Genomic DNA, 17014 nt, shown 5'->3' with positions numbered 1-17014 from the left:
TAACATTATCAATAAATATGTTTATTAATTTATTTACTATATGCATCACACAAATGACACTTAATACATTTCTTACCACAAATTGGATATCATTCTAAAACATACCCTATTTCTCCCAACCCTTGTTGTGAAACATATTCATGTTTAGGGTTCTTTAGAATTAAAATAAAACCCATATGAAACACAGTGATTTCCTTATCACTAAGTAGTAGGCTCAGTGGCCAATAGACCAACACCAGCTTCTCTGATGTCCTTCTTGCTGGCTGCGTTGAAAGTAAAGCATAAGCTATTTCATACTAGCATTTTTTAGGAGCCATTTCTACAACAAAATTTCTAAAGCTTTGCATAAGGTGCACCACTGGGTCTGTAAAAGTGCAAAGGAAAGCACTGCATATGCATCTGAAGTGCAAAGGAAAGACTATCACCATTTCACATTTACTTTTGCACTCTGTCAGTCTAAATCAGATGACAGGAATGAGAGGAACCATTTGTGAGGAAGAGAACAGATTTCAGCTCTCATCTGTTCTACAGAACTAACAACTAGTAACCGAAAGAATGTACCTTGAATCATTGGCAATTTGTAAGCATCAACTGTCATATATGTGATGAACTAAGCATATGGAAACCTGCTTCTCAATCACAATCTCACCTTAGCATATTTTTTTATTTATTCAACCCTTAATGAGTTAATGTACAAAAATCTTATATTACCCTGTCTTTTAAATTTGCATATTATCTTCTTTTTCTGTAGCTTTACAAAACACGGTGTTTCAAAACAGAAAGTGCAAAGAGAGACATGGAAGTTTTTTTGAGAACTTTCTCATGTGAATGTATAAAGAACTCGGTCAACCTCTGTGAGATGGATGCTGAGTGTGGGTTCAGTGAGAATTAGTTAATTACAGATATAACGTAATATATTATAATTAAAAGTGATGCTTGAACCATCTAGGAAAGAACGGATAATACCCTATTTGTTTCCTAGCACTTTTGGTAATCTATTTTGTATTAAAAGTATCTTACATTAAAGAGATGTAATAGGAATTTCAGGATCTGGCATTTTTCACTCCCAATCCAGTTTTCATACTGAACATCCTGAACTCTTTAAGGGTCAAATCAAAATGCTCATCAAAAGACTACACAAAGCCAATACTAAATGTGGAAAAAAACATAAAAATAATGGCCGAGATTCAATTTGCGTAAGTGTCTTACAGTGTTAGGCATTTTAAGGTTATGCTTTACTTACTGTATCTTTTCTTCTGAAGGAGCTGGTGACATCAGATACTTCACTAGGTGTGGCCTCTTCAAAAACTTCTGATGCAAGCTCTATGGAAGACGGAGGTGGCTTGTTTTCCACCCGGAAAGCGGCGTCCATTCCCCCCAATCCACTGTCAGTGCGCTCTGATTCCATGTTAACCATGATGAAGTTGTCGCTGTCGGAACTCAGGTCACTACGAACTGAAAGGGTGTCACTCATGTCTTCGGGGCTGGTTTTCACTGCCGACTCAATGGTGGACATAAGATTGGTAAAGCCACTAGTTATTCCCTTTCGCATTGTACTAAAGCCTGCATTAAGGTTGTCATGGAGACTTAGCTGCATGACAGGGCCGTTGATGCTGGAAGGGTCGGAGTCCATAGCATGGCTGGCGTTTACACTACGGGGAAGGTTGGTCAAGCTACTTGAGAGGGTTCTAGTAGCTCCCTGTCTAAGAGTGGATGACGACGGCGATGATTGCTTACCTGTGGCGGCAGGAGAGTGCTGACTGACCGGTGGCTGACTTATGCTACCATTGGCGGTGGCGGGAGGCTGCTTTGTGACGGAAGTAGTGGCCGGTGATGGCTGCGGTGAGGCTAACTGATCAACACTGTATGACTTAGTGATATCACTAGATATGGAACAAGCATCGGCTTCACTGGCCCTCTGGACTATACTATGCTCTGATGCTGAGTTCCGTACCTCGCAGCTAGGAGAACCTAGATCGTGAAGGTCGGCTGTGGAAGAGGAATCGGGGAGGAAGCTCTCCATATCTCCGGCCACAGAGTCTTTGTTTGGATGTGGGGGGGGCATCACCAGCGAGACGTCTAGCTGAGGCACCATGGCCGAAATGGCCAGTGTGTCCCCAAGGTTGTCTGCAGAAAGGGCCACTCCGGCCATATCAGGGTGTGTCAGGATATGGATGGTATCAGAGGTAAGGTAGGTCGTTAGTTCCGTGACCACATCTAACTGTCGCATGAGAAACAGGTACTGGTAGTGGTTGAGTTGGGCACTGACTAGACTTGGTGTGTGAGCAAGTATGTGTATGGCAGCCTCCTGCCGACTCCTCTTTCCCTGCATCTCTCCTTCATCCCTCAGAAATTGCACTTGCTTATTTTCATCCCAGTCATGCGCCTCCTTGCTTTGCTCCTGACAGTAAAAATTTCTTAGCAAGTCTCTGTGTGGTCTAACATCTTGATCTTCACAAGGCTTGACACCAGACACTTTCTGATCACTCATTGGCTTAGGCTTTGGCTTGATGTAAATCCAGAGCGACACTGGAAACGCATCCACAAATGGAACAGGTCTATTTCGAGCAGCAGGCACATTGAGAAACTCTACCCACATGGGATCACAGTACACAAAGAGGACATCCCTCGCTTGAGTCCAAAGTGCATCGCGTTTCATGTTTGATATAGCATCGTATAACGAAGCGTCAACCGAGGGAAGACTTCTCACATTATCTTCAGCTGTGGAAGTAAAACACAGTTATAACATTTGTCTCTACAATAATGCTCTGTAATCAGTCATGACTTTACACTTACATGTTATCAATGGCAAAGTGTTCTTCCAAAGTACAAAATCTATAATAATTTTCATAGTCCATTATCAATTCTCAGGTCCTTAACGCTATGCTTATGGCTATCAAATAGCAAAAACACATATTAGGAGTAAGCACATCACTGAAGCCTTCTATATACAGGTGAGGCTTGTACTAACTATTCTACCTGAAAATAAAAGAAAACTGCAAAAATAATCAGTGTGGAGAAAATCATTATATACAGTTTTGGTTACTAATAAATTTATCATTTTTACTGCATGATGCTCCCATTTCAGCTCTACAGCTGATAGCTGGCAAAATCAGACTGAAGCTTAACATTCTTAGTACCAAGCCAAAGGTAGCATGATGTTAAAAGTAAATATGCCCCATTAACCTTCATGTCATTGCCATGCCATAACTACATATATTTACAGATACCTCTGAAAGGGAAAAAATAAAGAATGAAAACTGAGCAAGAAACTTTCCTTGACAGTCATTAGCATTCCAAATGCACAGACATTCATGAGGTACAACACCTTAACTCTCTATTCAAAACCAGGCTAGTCTTATACTGCAAGCTTTTTGGTTGCAATAGGTAACACAAAGCTAGAGATGGTCATCAAAACTTTCTAATCACATGGTTTCCTAAGAAGGCAAACTGCATAGAACAACAGATTTACAATTCAAACAGGCTTAACATGACAGTACAAGAAAAGGATAAAAATAAGGAGATGATGATTAAGGAGGAGAAAAAAAATCTTCCAAAGAGCCTCTTTTACCTTACTGTTCCAAGAACTTTGTCTCTCTTTTAGCTCCCTCCTCCCCCATCTCTCTCTCTTCTCTTTGTTTCTCTTTTCTTCCCTTTTCTCTTTTCTTCCCTTTCCCTTCCTTTCTTTTCCCCTATCTCCACCTTTCTCTTTAAATGCCCCCCCCCCCTCTCTCTCATAATTGCATTCCCTCTAATTCTCACATTCTCTCTCTCATTTTTGCATTCTCTCTCTCCTTCTCTCTCTCTCATTCTCATTCTCTCTCTCTCTCATTCTCATTCTCTCTCTCTCTTCTCTCTCTCTCTCTCTCTCTCTCTCTCTCTCTTCATTCTCTTCTCTTCTCTCTCTCTCTCTCTCTCTCTTCCTCTTCCCTCTCATTCTCATTCTCTCTCTCTCTTCTCTCTCATTCTCTCTCTCTCTCTCTCTCTCTCTTTCTCTCTCCTCTCTCTCTCTCTCTCTCATTCCTCTCTCTCTCTCTCTCTCCTCTCCTTCTCTCTCTCTCTCTCTCCTTCTCTCTCTTCTCTTCTCTCTTTTCCTCTCTCTTCTCTCTTCTCTCTCTCTCCTCTCTTCTCTCTCTCTCTCTTCTCTCTCTCTCTCTTCTCTCTCTCTCTCTCTCTCTCTCTCTCTTTCTCACTTCCCTTTCTTCTCCTCTCCTCTCTCTCCTTTCTCTCTCTCTTCTCTTCTCTCTTCTCTCACTCTTTCTCTCTTTTCCCTTTCCTCTTTCCTCTCAATTATCTTAGTTCAACATAGTTCACTCTTCTTCCTTTTCCATTTTTTTCAAGAGTAAATAAGAATGATAGATATAACTGAGTGTCACTTGCTATGATTTGTTTCCCAGGATACAACATTTTTTAGAGACACAGTATTTGGATCAAGGAAGGAGTAAGAGACAGAAGGATAAGGAGAATAAGAGGGGGAATGATGAAGCAGGAAGAGCAATCATCTCACACAACACCACAACACTTTTGACCTTCAAACACAAGAGGATGTGAGACATTATTTACCCATGGCATGCTTGACAAACTTGTCACAAATGGGCTGGAAGTCTGCCGGGGTGGCTGGAAAGTCTGAGGCAAAGAACAGTTCCCCTTGCTGAGCTGCTTCTAAGCTCGTCGCCAGGGATGCTAGTGAACCCGGGCTGGTTGGGTCAGCAGGTCGCACATTTGAGAGGATCAGCCTTGAGGTCTGGATGTGCATGGCACGTGGACGGTCACGCTGATTGGTCTGTTCCCCAACTCCGTCAATAATGACCTGGTTGATGAGGGGAGAAAAAATATGTGAATGGGCGAGTGTTCTACAAAATGCTTTTACATGAGGAGAGATTTGAATTCCTATAAAACAGTACTCACTTCTTTGGCTGAATAGTAGAAGTAAACAATAAATCAATGAGTGTAAGGGGCCAGTCCCAAGGTATACCTAAATTAAATGGCAGGAGTGCTTGCATATACACTGTCCACTGTGGTCTTGTTTTGTCAATTTTGTTTACACACAGATGGTTCCAGAATTAGTTGGTAACCTAGGAGTCACTTACTAGGCCTCCCTGATCTTATCTATTTACCCCATTCTTTGAATTTTTGGAAAGAAAAGCTTTTATTTTCATTACTTTTAATAATGTTAATAATATTAGAACAAAATAATGATAATAATAATTATAATGACAATAATAATATTAATAATGACCATAACAGTATCAGGAATAAAAACTTTTTCTGAAAGCTCTAGTAGGCAGAGTAACTGACTCCTTGCTGACTAAGCACTTGTGAAGCCTCATTTGTGTAAAGAAAATTAATGAAACAAACTACAGTACACAATGCATGTACCAGGCACCAATGGGTTAAAAAAAGTCATGCAATATCTAGTTGTTATGGAAACCAAGGAATATGTAACTCACTGCAATGTATGCACCAGTGCCTATAAGTTAAACTGAAAACTTCTGATAATTTGTTCATAAAGAAAGAAAAAAATAGATAAACTGCATTTTGATAAATGAATTCTTGAGGTGAAGCTTTTGATATGCCTGGGGGAAATACTAAGTCAATAACCTTTGATTAGATGAATCTGAAAGAAAAGAAAAGAAAAGAAAAAAGAAAGAGAGAGAGAGAAAAAAAATTGTATTATACTTGAGCTCAGTACCTCAGATACATAAAGATAATCCTATACAAACTGTAAGGTAACTGCCCCAATGAAAACTAACATTTTGGAAATCACAAGTCTTTATCATGCAAAGTAAAAATTTTCACAGGGTAGTATAGCCATGCATATGAAACCACCTAAAACCTTAAAATGGTCCAGGTGTCAGCCACCCCCAATCTTGCCATAAAGTGGTTTTATATGGCAATTGCCTGAGTTTATCTATGTCTACATAGCCAGTAAAAATGCTAAAGTAGGAAGAAGATAAAAAAAAAAAAAAAAAAAAAAAAAAAAAAAAAAAAAAAAAAAAAAAAAAAAATCAAATGCTTATATCCTGTGACCTTTAACAACAACTTTCCTTACTGATTGTTTTTTACTTACAAGCAAGTTAGTACTCTGAAAACTGCAATCTGAGCACTCACCCGAGGCATTATGGCTTCCAGGTGTACGTCGAGGTAGGAACTAGGTGGTGGCTCTGTGACGATGGTGCGCTGGAGGCTTCTGGTGAAGGCATTGAGCCATAACAGGGATAAGGGGTCAAAGGTCACCTGTATGGGGTTGAGCTGTAGGTACAACTTGGGTGGTGGCACTAAGAGAGAGAGAGAGAGAGAGAGAAGAAATGGGAAAAATGCAGGTTAGCACTATGAATGCAATCTTTCAATAATATCTAATTGGTTGTTGCATGTCATTATTAAACATCATCAAAGATATATATACTGTATTTGCTCACTGGCCTTTATTGAGAACCCTGTTTTTAAAAGATGCCCTCAGGCTCTCTAAAGGCCTAAACTATAGAGCTGTTTGTAAAGCAACCAAAAAGTGTGTTGTATATGACAGGAAACAAGGTATTTTAAACTGTCCATAAAGCCAAGAACCACAAGAAACCTATCATCAACCCTATAAATATAAGACAAAGAAATACAAAAAATCTAAGTACTTGAAATAGTCATAGAATAAACAATGGTAGTAAGTAATTTACCTGGAAACTCTGAGTCAGCTGGGTAGTAATATGATGTGAACTCAAGATGTAGGCTGGCCATCTGGGTGGGCAGGTTGAACCTATCCTTGTCCCCTGGGGTTGCAAATTGTCAATCAGGAGAGAGTACATATCAGAGGATTAACTACTTTAAATGCTTGCTACCGTACTCGACATGCACACTTCTTTTTTCTTTCTCTCTCCTATTGCTACACTTTTACTTAAACTTGCTCTCTCTCCTTTTCTCTGTCTATTTGTCCATCTCATCTAAACTTCCCTGTCTCTGCCGTCACTCATTAACTCAATCACTCACTCACACTCTCTCAGCTAAACTCTCACTCTGCCTTTACTCTTACTTTATCTCTCTCTCCTTGCTCTCTTTATACTTGTCCCTGTTAATTAAACTTCTCCCTCTTAGCCTTCTCTTTCACACTCTGTCTCTCATTCTCACACACACACACACACACACACACACACACACACACTCTCTCTCTCTCTCTCTCTCTCTCTCTCTCTCTCTCCTCTCTCTCTCTCTCTCTCTCTCTCTCTCTCTCTCTCTCTCTCTCTCTCTCTGTTTGTCTGTCTATCTCTGTCTGTCTGTCTGTCTGTCTGTCTGTCTGTCTGTCTGTCTGTCTGTCTGTCTGTCTGTCTGTCTGTCTCTCTCTCTCTGTTTACAAGTATTTACATGAAGTTTCCCATTATTGTGAAACTGTAATAACATGAAATTCATTTAAATGAGAATAAGTGATGTCACTCCTTTGGCAAAAAGTATATAAACAATACAAATATCAAAACAAAAACCTTGAGAGTAAAAGAGGACATTGATTATTCAACAAGTAAACCAATTATTTCACTTCATAATACATCTAACATCACAAATAAAAAATGTTCTCATATGTCAATGAGTTGATCCTACAGTAATCACATCTGCATTTTCTACATCTACAAAAAATGGTTTGAGGCACAATACACACAGAGAAGACAACATGCATGGCTGGGAACACCAACAGAACTCATGGTTTGCTTCTGTGGCAAACTGGGTAAAGTGCTATACAGAGGGATTCACAATTCCCAACAATATAAACGTAACATGTACTGTCTTAACTTCTCATTACTGATGATAAATGCACACTTGACTTGCATGTCAGAAAACAGAACTGCCTCTTAAATATTGACTTCACTCATGTGAGTAATCACTGAGGCCACAAAATGGGAAACAATCTATGGCTACAAACTAAAATAGTCACAACACAAAAGCACTCACTCACTTTTGGAAGGTTAAGCATTCCTTAAAAGTGTATCTAAGTCTAATTTTCAAAAAGGATGAAATAGTTTTTGACAAACATGAACAAGCAAAATAACATGTGTACTGTCTGACACTGCTTCTAAAATATTTGAATGTGTTTACAGCTTTTTGCAAAACAAAGGCATCAAATATTATTCTCAGATCTGTGACTGGGTATGAAACATCAAACAATGATAATTCCTTTTTTTCAAACACACTCAATTATAAGCAATCTCAAACAGTAAACACTCTGGTAGGATCTCATTTGTAAACTATATGGGCAGAGACACTATTCATATGTATATATATAATAGTAATTTGGCAAGTTGATGAACAAATGGGAATACCTGTCTTTTTCCGATGTTTTTTGGTGTGTCCAGCTTATGGGGTTGGGAGGTAAGAGACAGTAAAGTTAGAATAAACACAGCATTACAAAGAGACGTCAGCGGTGTGGGTCGCACAACATTTAGAGGCTTGGGAATTATCAATGATTTTATCACCTAACTGCAGAGATGAGGACTCGGGCAGGGAGGAGAACCTATTCTGAATTTAAGGATGAATTGCACTTACTGGTTCTTTTAGTAATATCAATATAATTTTTTTTCTTTAACCCCTCTTCAGCGCTCAAAAAGCTATGTAGCTTACCTCACATATGGAAATATTTCATGGAAAATAAAGTATTTCAAAAATTAATCTAGCCATAAATAATATGTATGTAAACTACGAAATGCATAAATTATATACACAATTATATGCGTACTAATTAAATTGCAGTGAGAGGTGGAGGGGAATGGGTGAAAGAGGTCAAGGGCCATGGAGTGTTCATGACACCAGTGTGACAGTAACTGAGGTCTATCAAGGCAGATTGCTCAGTGGCAGTGGCTGGCCAAACTGCATTATTATTCAAGCATGAAACACAAAAAAACTAAAACTAAAAGATCTGCCCTACATGTTTGCAATATCATAAGAGCTGCTGCAGAGAGGTTAAGCAATGACTGTATATGGCAGTTCTTAAAATGTATTTTTTCCTTTACTTTCTTACTTATCTTTCTTTAAAGCATTTGGAGGGGGGGGAGGGTCTCATAAAATATGATTTAAGATAAATCTCCTCATCCTTAAAAGCCATATAAGTAATTTTCAAAGAGTCTCTTCTTGGGGGAAGACTGCACATGAAAGCAAGCAAGACTTGGATCAAGTGGGGTTCCTCTTCCTGGGTCATCACCTCTTTTTCTGACCTCTAAATTACACACACACATGCAATGTGGCCAATCTAGGATATAAATTATAAAGCATAAATTGGACGTAATTAATCATCATTCACTTAATTACTAGTAATCAAAGAAATTGTGGCCTACAACATAACATGATTTCAGACACATAAGCATGTATCTGCATACAAAGAGTGAAAAGAATGAAAAAAATATATAAAGAATTAAAACAGTAAATAAATTAACTATAAAAGAAAGAAAAAATACATGCATTAACTACTTTTTCTGACATGTAAGGTGAAAACAGCTGATGTACTCTATTTCTTGTATAAATTCTTCTTCAGTGACAGTATATCATCTTCACATATATTCCTAAAATCTAAAATCTAAATCACAAAAAATTAAGAAATTAATCACACTCCCTACATAAATTTTTGAGAGACTCCTAACAATTATACTCTAACTCTGGACTTATTTTCTTTGTAAAATAGGTATCTTCTATCTCTAGTCATTTGTTTTCTTAAAAGTATTTTCTACCAAGGAATAGTCTTATCAATCTAATATTATGATAGAAGGGAAAATAAAAATATGTTACTGCAGTGAATGAATAAGAGTAAATATATACACTCCCTAACTTACAAATTACAGTATCACCCTACAAAAGTAAAATAAAGAGAAGAAAAAAGAGCCCCCATATTAATAATCAAACATTAATATTACACCCTGTTTTTTTAATATGCATTCTAAGCATGGTGGTTAGCATAAGCATATCCAAGGTTTAGAATTAAGCCTCCATCAGAGCAATAGTGTTAAGTGAGAATTACAAGCCACAAAATGCTTGTTAATGATGTCTTTTGCAGGTAAAGGTTTAATGCAACTGGGATATGATGAACTGGAATTGTGAGAAGGTTTGGCAAAAGATTAAGATGGCAAATATCAGTCACTACAAAGCTAGCTGTGACAAGTGTATTGCATAGAAACCTTCTCACCTGCATCAAATTCTACCGAGATGACCTTTTCAACTCATCTTTCCTTTACATAGCATGCACTTTACTAGAAAGTGGAGATGAGTAGTAAAAAAAATGACCAAGTTTTAAGAGGATACAAAATTTGAAAACTGGTAAAAGGGGGAAAAAATCATTGTAATAAAGCTTATCCTGGGAAATTGCAGAATTTCCACTTGATGTGTTGTTAATGGAGGCCTTTCCCTTTATCTTTCCTCTTGGTTTTCTCTCCCATTAGAGTAATACTTGGCCATTTTGACAAGCTATGTAAAGGAAGAAAAATGAGCATCTGTCACAAAGTTGCTGAATCCAGCTGATTCATTCTTTCTTTCTCTATTCCTTCTCTTCCTCCTCTCGTCATCACTTACTTAATTATTAAAACACAATAAATGATTCGTCACACAAAAAATGCATTACAACTTCTAAAAATCTAGTTTGTACAGAACAGAAATAATTTATTCAGTGAAAGTTATCATGGACACCAGACTCTAAATCTTCAAAATAAAGATGACTAATATGTTTAAAAGTTGCACACAGATTTAAGAACAATTTTAACAAATAGTGTGGTCTTGGTTGTACCTACACATAATTCTTTTTCATGATGTATTTGCCTGGAGAATTTAGTGAGGATCAAACAACACTAACCCATGCCAACAGTAGTATACTTGAAGAACATATAAGCCAAACCTACTTGTCATTACTTCCTACAATGAAATTTACAAAGCAATCTCGGTACATGAAGAGTCCCCACAAGATGCATGAAGCAGAACCAAAAGGGCGACAAGGAAGGCATGAGAGATGCCCAAATACCTGAGATGAATTCTTTGGGGGCCTGTTTCCTTTTGGAAGTGGATACCCTATACACGCAGAAGTCATTAATCCGCAGGACACAGCATGAAGACATGAGTTTCCGTAGCTGGGTTCCTACAACTCCTTTCAGAGGACTGGCTGGCCCAGTACTGGTGGCATCTCCTGGTGTTGTGCTCATGCGGCCACCAGGACTCTGTGTAGAGGGAAGAGTCATTGCAAGATCATGAATACATAAGTGTCATTTGATTAGAAATTCTATGTATTTATTTTTATCTTTTATTTATTCATTGTTTTATCGTGGCTGCTCAGTCACTATCTTGCTGTGTATCTGGATACATTAAAAATGTACAGATATTAACTGAAAATCTTATGCTTTTAAGTAACACCTAAAGGCTAGAAAATGGCCTGACAACTACTTACTAATACTCTCTCCATCTCTTGTATTTTCAGCAAAGCTTTTCCATACTCTCCTTCAGGTACATATCAAATTCTAGCTCTCTCTACTTCCCTCCTTTAATTTCTTCATTCAACATAATTTAAACTAAAAATCAATCATCCTTTTCTGCAGACATCATTTCTAAACTGTGTAAAGCAATATGGTTACTATAACAGGAATTAAGTTCAACTCTTCTTGGGCCACTACCAAGAAAACCATAAATCTGTGAAAACATTCCTAACTATATAAAATTCTTAGGTTTGGAAGAAATTCACTTACTATTATTCACACGACTCTGATATCTGAAGCCTAGAAACATTTAAAACAAGCTGCTTATTAGTCAGGGCGTCTCTGAGGAATGCAGCAAGTCTCATTCTTTTTTACTTTACAGATATATATCTATCTAGGTAAATTCTTTAAAGAAAAAGTATATAGTTGAGATATGGAATAACTTCAAGTTTTTAAAGAAAATCAAAGCTGATCATAAAGGTTTATAAAGTGATCAGTGATGTTTGAATAAATCATGGACATGCAGGTATTATCAATCAACAAGGTTACTATAGTCTCAAAATGCAATACTTGTATAAACTCTTCCCGTAAATATATGTTAACTGACAGTTTTCTATATTCTATACAGAATTAGTATTTGTCCCTTCTTATACCTTTGTCATTTATTTGTGTCCATCTTCATTTTACATACTACAGAGTAAACAGTGTACATGGCATTTCTACTGCTCTCTCCTGGCACAAGAACATCAGATGCCTGTTTGGCTCATAAGTTTACCATTTTCAGATCTATTTGCTTCCCATTGTCACTATATTTTGGCTTACACAATATCAAGTAAACATTATACCTTAAACGTTACACCATCTCATATTCTACTTTGTTAAGGACAGTGAAACACAGATTATGTAATGGAAACACAACTAAAGGCTGCAAACTAGAGTGGAGCATGCCAACATGTGAGAAGACATGCCTGGCCTCCCCACCCTAGAAAAGAAGGGAAAATAAAGACTAAAACGAACACAACTCCTATTACTACTTATAGTAGCAATAACATTAGTAAAAGTAGTAGTAATCACAGTACAGATGATGAATGTCGTAATATTAAAAAAAAGTGAACATAATTAATAATAATAATAATAATAATAATAATAAATAATAATGATAACAATAATAATAACAATAATAATATTAATAATAATAATAATATTAATAATAATAACAACGATCATAATAAAAGTAAAAAAATTGATAATGATAATGACAAATATGATAATAATTGTATGAAATAAGAATGATAACAATAAAATATTTTAACATTTGTTTTCATTATCATTATCATAATTACAATTATCATCATTATTATTAATAACAATATTATCATCATAATTATAAGCATTATACTGGCTGTTCATGTCAGCTAAAGCTGTCGCTGCCAGGTTACAGGCCTCTAGAATTATTTCAAAATAGTAAATATTTTAATTGTCCACTAAACATTAACATTCAAATCATACATAACATCCTGTATGGTTTTCTGAATGCATATATATCAGGTCTATCAACACTCTCCTGATTATCAGAATTTGTAAGTGCAAAACCCATGAGCATACTAGAGGAAGCACAACATAATTCTAATGATAATAAAATTAAAAGTTTAATACCTGCAGAGAGGTGTCATGACGTGCATGAGGAGGGGCTCGAGACAAAGGAGTGTGTGATGAACGACTGGAGTTGAGGGTATCTATGAGTCGCGTTCTGAACTGTGCAAGGGATGCCTGTGCCCACTGGGCTGGTCCACAGTCTGCTAGGTATCTGTGAAAAAATATATGCAAGATTTGTGTCTTGGTACACACATGCAGAGACATGAACTAAGGATTATGTAACTTCTCATTATTCACGGCACGCACACGCACACGCGCGCACACACATACACACACACACACACACACACACACACACACACACACACACACACACACACACACACACAAGGGCACTTTAACACTTTGTACAGTCCACTGTGAATTTTGTCACAGACAGATGGCTCCACAAGTACTCAGCCACCAAAGAATCAATTATTAGTCTCTTGTATTTTCATGATAAAAAAAAAAAGTTATTAAAACCCATTCTGTTATTATTATCATCTTTATCATAATATTACTAAATTACTATAAGCAATAACAAACATACAAGAATATTTTTTAAAAATCAAGGAAAAGGGTAAACTGGGGACATGAGTAACAAAGTCTTTTGTACTAAGTGGAGTCATCTATTTCTAAACACAATCACTAAAGTAAAATCAAAGTGGATAGGGCATGAAATCCCAGCACATAGGGTTAACACTATGATTTGTTTACACAGTATTTAATGTTGAACACTTTACTGATGACTTATATCATACTCTGATAAAAATGAACCGTATTCATGTTGACAAATGTATAAAAGTTATGAATGAGAATGAATATCTTCACAATACAAGAGATATATCTGACCAATTTCGAATATATCTTTGTCAGAAATATTTCTGATGAAGATATATTCGAAATTGGTAAAACACATCTCTTGTATTGTGAAGATATTCATTCTCATTCATACCTTTTATACATACTCGGGTAAACACAAAAGTTAATAATTCAACCATATTAAGTGCAGGAGAAAGACACCACAGATGCTCTCTCTCTCTGAATAAATGGACCTCATACATGGATACTTACTTGACCCAGTGTCCTCTGTCGCCTGCCGCAAGGTGATACGGATAGAAGTCAATTTCAAGTTGGCTGATGGTGAACTGAAGTGCTGCTCCAGCTGACAAATCAGGGTGACTGGACCTTCCCGCTGTAAAATGTTGCAGTGGTTTGTGTTTAAAATAAGAATATGGGACATAAAATAGCTACTGATATCTGAAGTATGAGTACGATTCAGACAATGGTTCCTATAAGTCCTCCTTACTCACTATCTTACTTCCCACAGTATGACCCAGTGCAGTCTCAACCTCCCTCTGTGATTGAACCCAATGTCCCTTGTAAGATTAGCCCTGATTATTTAAAACTATATGACCCTATTTACTGAATTTGTATTTGAATAGCTGCTGTGAACTTATCTTGGTGGAAATTGATTTTGCAATTATGAGCCAAATTTATAGAAGTTATAGGTTCATAGACTTCCTTCACAGCAAGTACACAAATACATATGGGGCAACACAAGATACCGAGGATGAAAATGACCAAGGGAATGATAACTATTAATATTCTAATCATTAATAATAATAACACTGAGAATAAATTCTAATACAATATAACAATAGCTAATATTAAAACAGTATCACTCAGTAAGACCCTTTAGAAATTACTTTTCACTATAATAGTTTCTCTTTTTCAGTCTTTGAGAATACTCCACAATTAAACCACACTTTTTCTTTATAATGCTCCTATACAGTGGCCTACAGTTTTCTTAAAGAAAGAAAAAGAAAAGAAAAAAATTGCCTGTGTGAAAAGAAGTGCTAGTTCATGTCTTGTACTTTTGTTTTCATTCCTTCTAAAAAAAAAACTCTCAAAGTCTCAAAGGACTTGACCTGTCAACCTTCTCAAGTACAGAGAATCCAGCAGAACATGCTCAGACACTAAAAACAATGGCAATTTCTCATGACTTCAATAAACTCCAATATATTAACTTCGCATGATTCAAAAGTTCCACTGCTAAATGGTATATCCCATGCACATGCCCTATACTCTTCTTCTGCATTTGTTTGGCAAACCTAATCAGCAATAATCATCCCACTCCCTATTCCTCATTCCCCAAGCCTTGATAACTGATATCTTCTTTGTTACAGTAACAGCAGAAAGAGGGAGAAATACAGAAAGAAAGAATGACAAAAGAAAGAAAAGAAAAAACAATATAAACCCGTTGGATTCAGGTGGCGTGGACTTCTTGTCATGAAAAAAATTTGGTCAAGGGGTGGGTGATGGTAATGTCCCATTGGATATTATTGTCAAGTGTCAGGTGATAAGGATATTTCAATAAAAGTGCACAAAGCACTTGTAGTGAGACTGACTCAGCAAACTTTCAGGAAGAGGCTATTACTCTCAGGAAGAACATAGTCCTGTCCACCATTGCCAGCAGTGTAAGGTGTGTAAATTACCAGGAGAGATAATATTGAGTCTGTTCAATGAAAACAATCTATTATCATCTTCATACAATGTGACAAATGACAAATATTGTATAGATCTTGGATAATGGCAAAACAACAAAAATGTGTCTGCATACTAATAGCATTGCAAAGAACAGGCAAGGAGTCTTGATACCCTGTGTAAGTGTTCTTGAGGACTGGGTCGGGAAGCCACACACCTGTAAGGCCTAATGCACGGATTTTGGTCACAACAGGCACTCAGATCCAATGGGTTAGTTAACTGATGGCACCAGTAATAGATATGTTCAAGCTGACATGGCAGACCATGGCTCTGTTTTGTAAACAATTTTTTTTTCTATATGAATAATATATATAGTAATATCTTGTGGGACATAAAAATAATAAGGTTCCTAAATAAATATAGCCCTTAATCACTTAAGATTATTGCTACTACAGAAGAAAAGTCTGTTTTCCAAGAATAATATAATGCAGTCTCTTCAGTCTAGTACTGATTATCATCTAATCAAGGTCATGATAAAAACATCATGATCATCAAGCACTTGCAAACTGCAAAGCATAGCTTTGTTGTGGTCCTGTTCACTTTGTGGTCCAAAACATATGTATCTTTTCTCCTTCTGGCATAACTTGGTTCTCTTTTCCTTGAAACCAAGCTGAAAACCTATAAATGATACTGATTTAAGTCATGTAATAAAACACTCCATGGCATTTACTATTTACAAGAGGATACTGTTTAGAATGCTGATGAAACTGGTATACTAAAGACAAATATATGAAATGCAACCTAACATACCAATACAGGTTTCTATTCTAAATACTCAAAGACAGTATGACATTATTCTAATAATTCAGTACTGCTCTTTACAACTAAATTTCACTCACTCTGGATATGGACATATGGATATCAATGCAGTCTACAGAAATTACTTTACATACTGCACTGCATTTATTTTAAAACTGTGAACTGATTAATAATATTCCACAAACCAATTGAGAAATTATCTCTTAGCTAATGTCATATAGTAGTATAAGAATGGTTTAGAATACTCTTTAAACAGAATCCTGCAATCTGAAGACTATTTTGTTCTGCTTATAATTTAGACTCTCCTCCTATCCTTGCTTTAACACTATAGGGGATCACCACATTCTCTCACTACTGGAGAAAGCCTTTTAAGCAAAAAATGTCTCATTTATGCAAACTGACAAAACATAATATATAAATTCTAGAACTGTTTGGTAAGAGTATACAATAAATCCCTGCTATACAAAGGAATTGATTGATGAGACAAAGGAAAAGGTAAATGCATTCTTGGGTGGTAGTGGTAGGGGGGGGTGGGGCTTTTTATGAAAGACTAAATAAAAATCACCTTAATATGTATATATAAATATCTATACATCATTCTATCTATTTATCTATTTTATAAATCTACAGACTCTATGTCTATGATGAAACTAGGA

The 17014-nt window shown here is 36.6% G+C and overlaps 1 protein-coding gene across 2 annotated transcripts in view; it reads right to left on the bottom strand.

Annotated features, from left to right (window-relative positions):
* Nucleotides 1-17014, bottom strand: part of LOC119589908 (UHRF1-binding protein 1-like) — a 44582-nt gene that overhangs the window by 19148 nt on the left and 8420 nt on the right. Inside the window, exons 8-15 of one of the 2 annotated variants that reach the window (XM_037938554.1) lie at nt 14127-14247; nt 13074-13224; nt 10973-11165; nt 8298-8330; nt 6669-6761; nt 6112-6278; nt 4564-4810; nt 1244-2721 (exon numbers count right to left, since the gene is read on the bottom strand). In XM_037938554.1, the coding sequence (XP_037794482.1) occupies nt 1244-2721; nt 4564-4810; nt 6112-6278; nt 6669-6761; nt 8298-8330; nt 10973-11165; nt 13074-13224; nt 14127-14247 (2483 nt within the window). The remainder of the gene's footprint in view (nt 1-1243; nt 2722-4563; nt 4811-6111; nt 6279-6668; nt 6762-8297; nt 8331-10972; nt 11166-13073; nt 13225-14126; nt 14248-17014) is intronic. The other variant, XM_037938555.1, reaches the window with a different exon arrangement.

This window comes from Penaeus monodon, chromosome 26, assembly GCF_015228065.2.
Source record: "Penaeus monodon isolate SGIC_2016 chromosome 26, NSTDA_Pmon_1, whole genome shotgun sequence".
Lineage (NCBI taxonomy): Eukaryota > Metazoa > Arthropoda > Malacostraca > Decapoda > Penaeidae > Penaeus > Penaeus monodon.
This window is presented reverse-complemented; position numbering and strand designations above follow the sequence as displayed.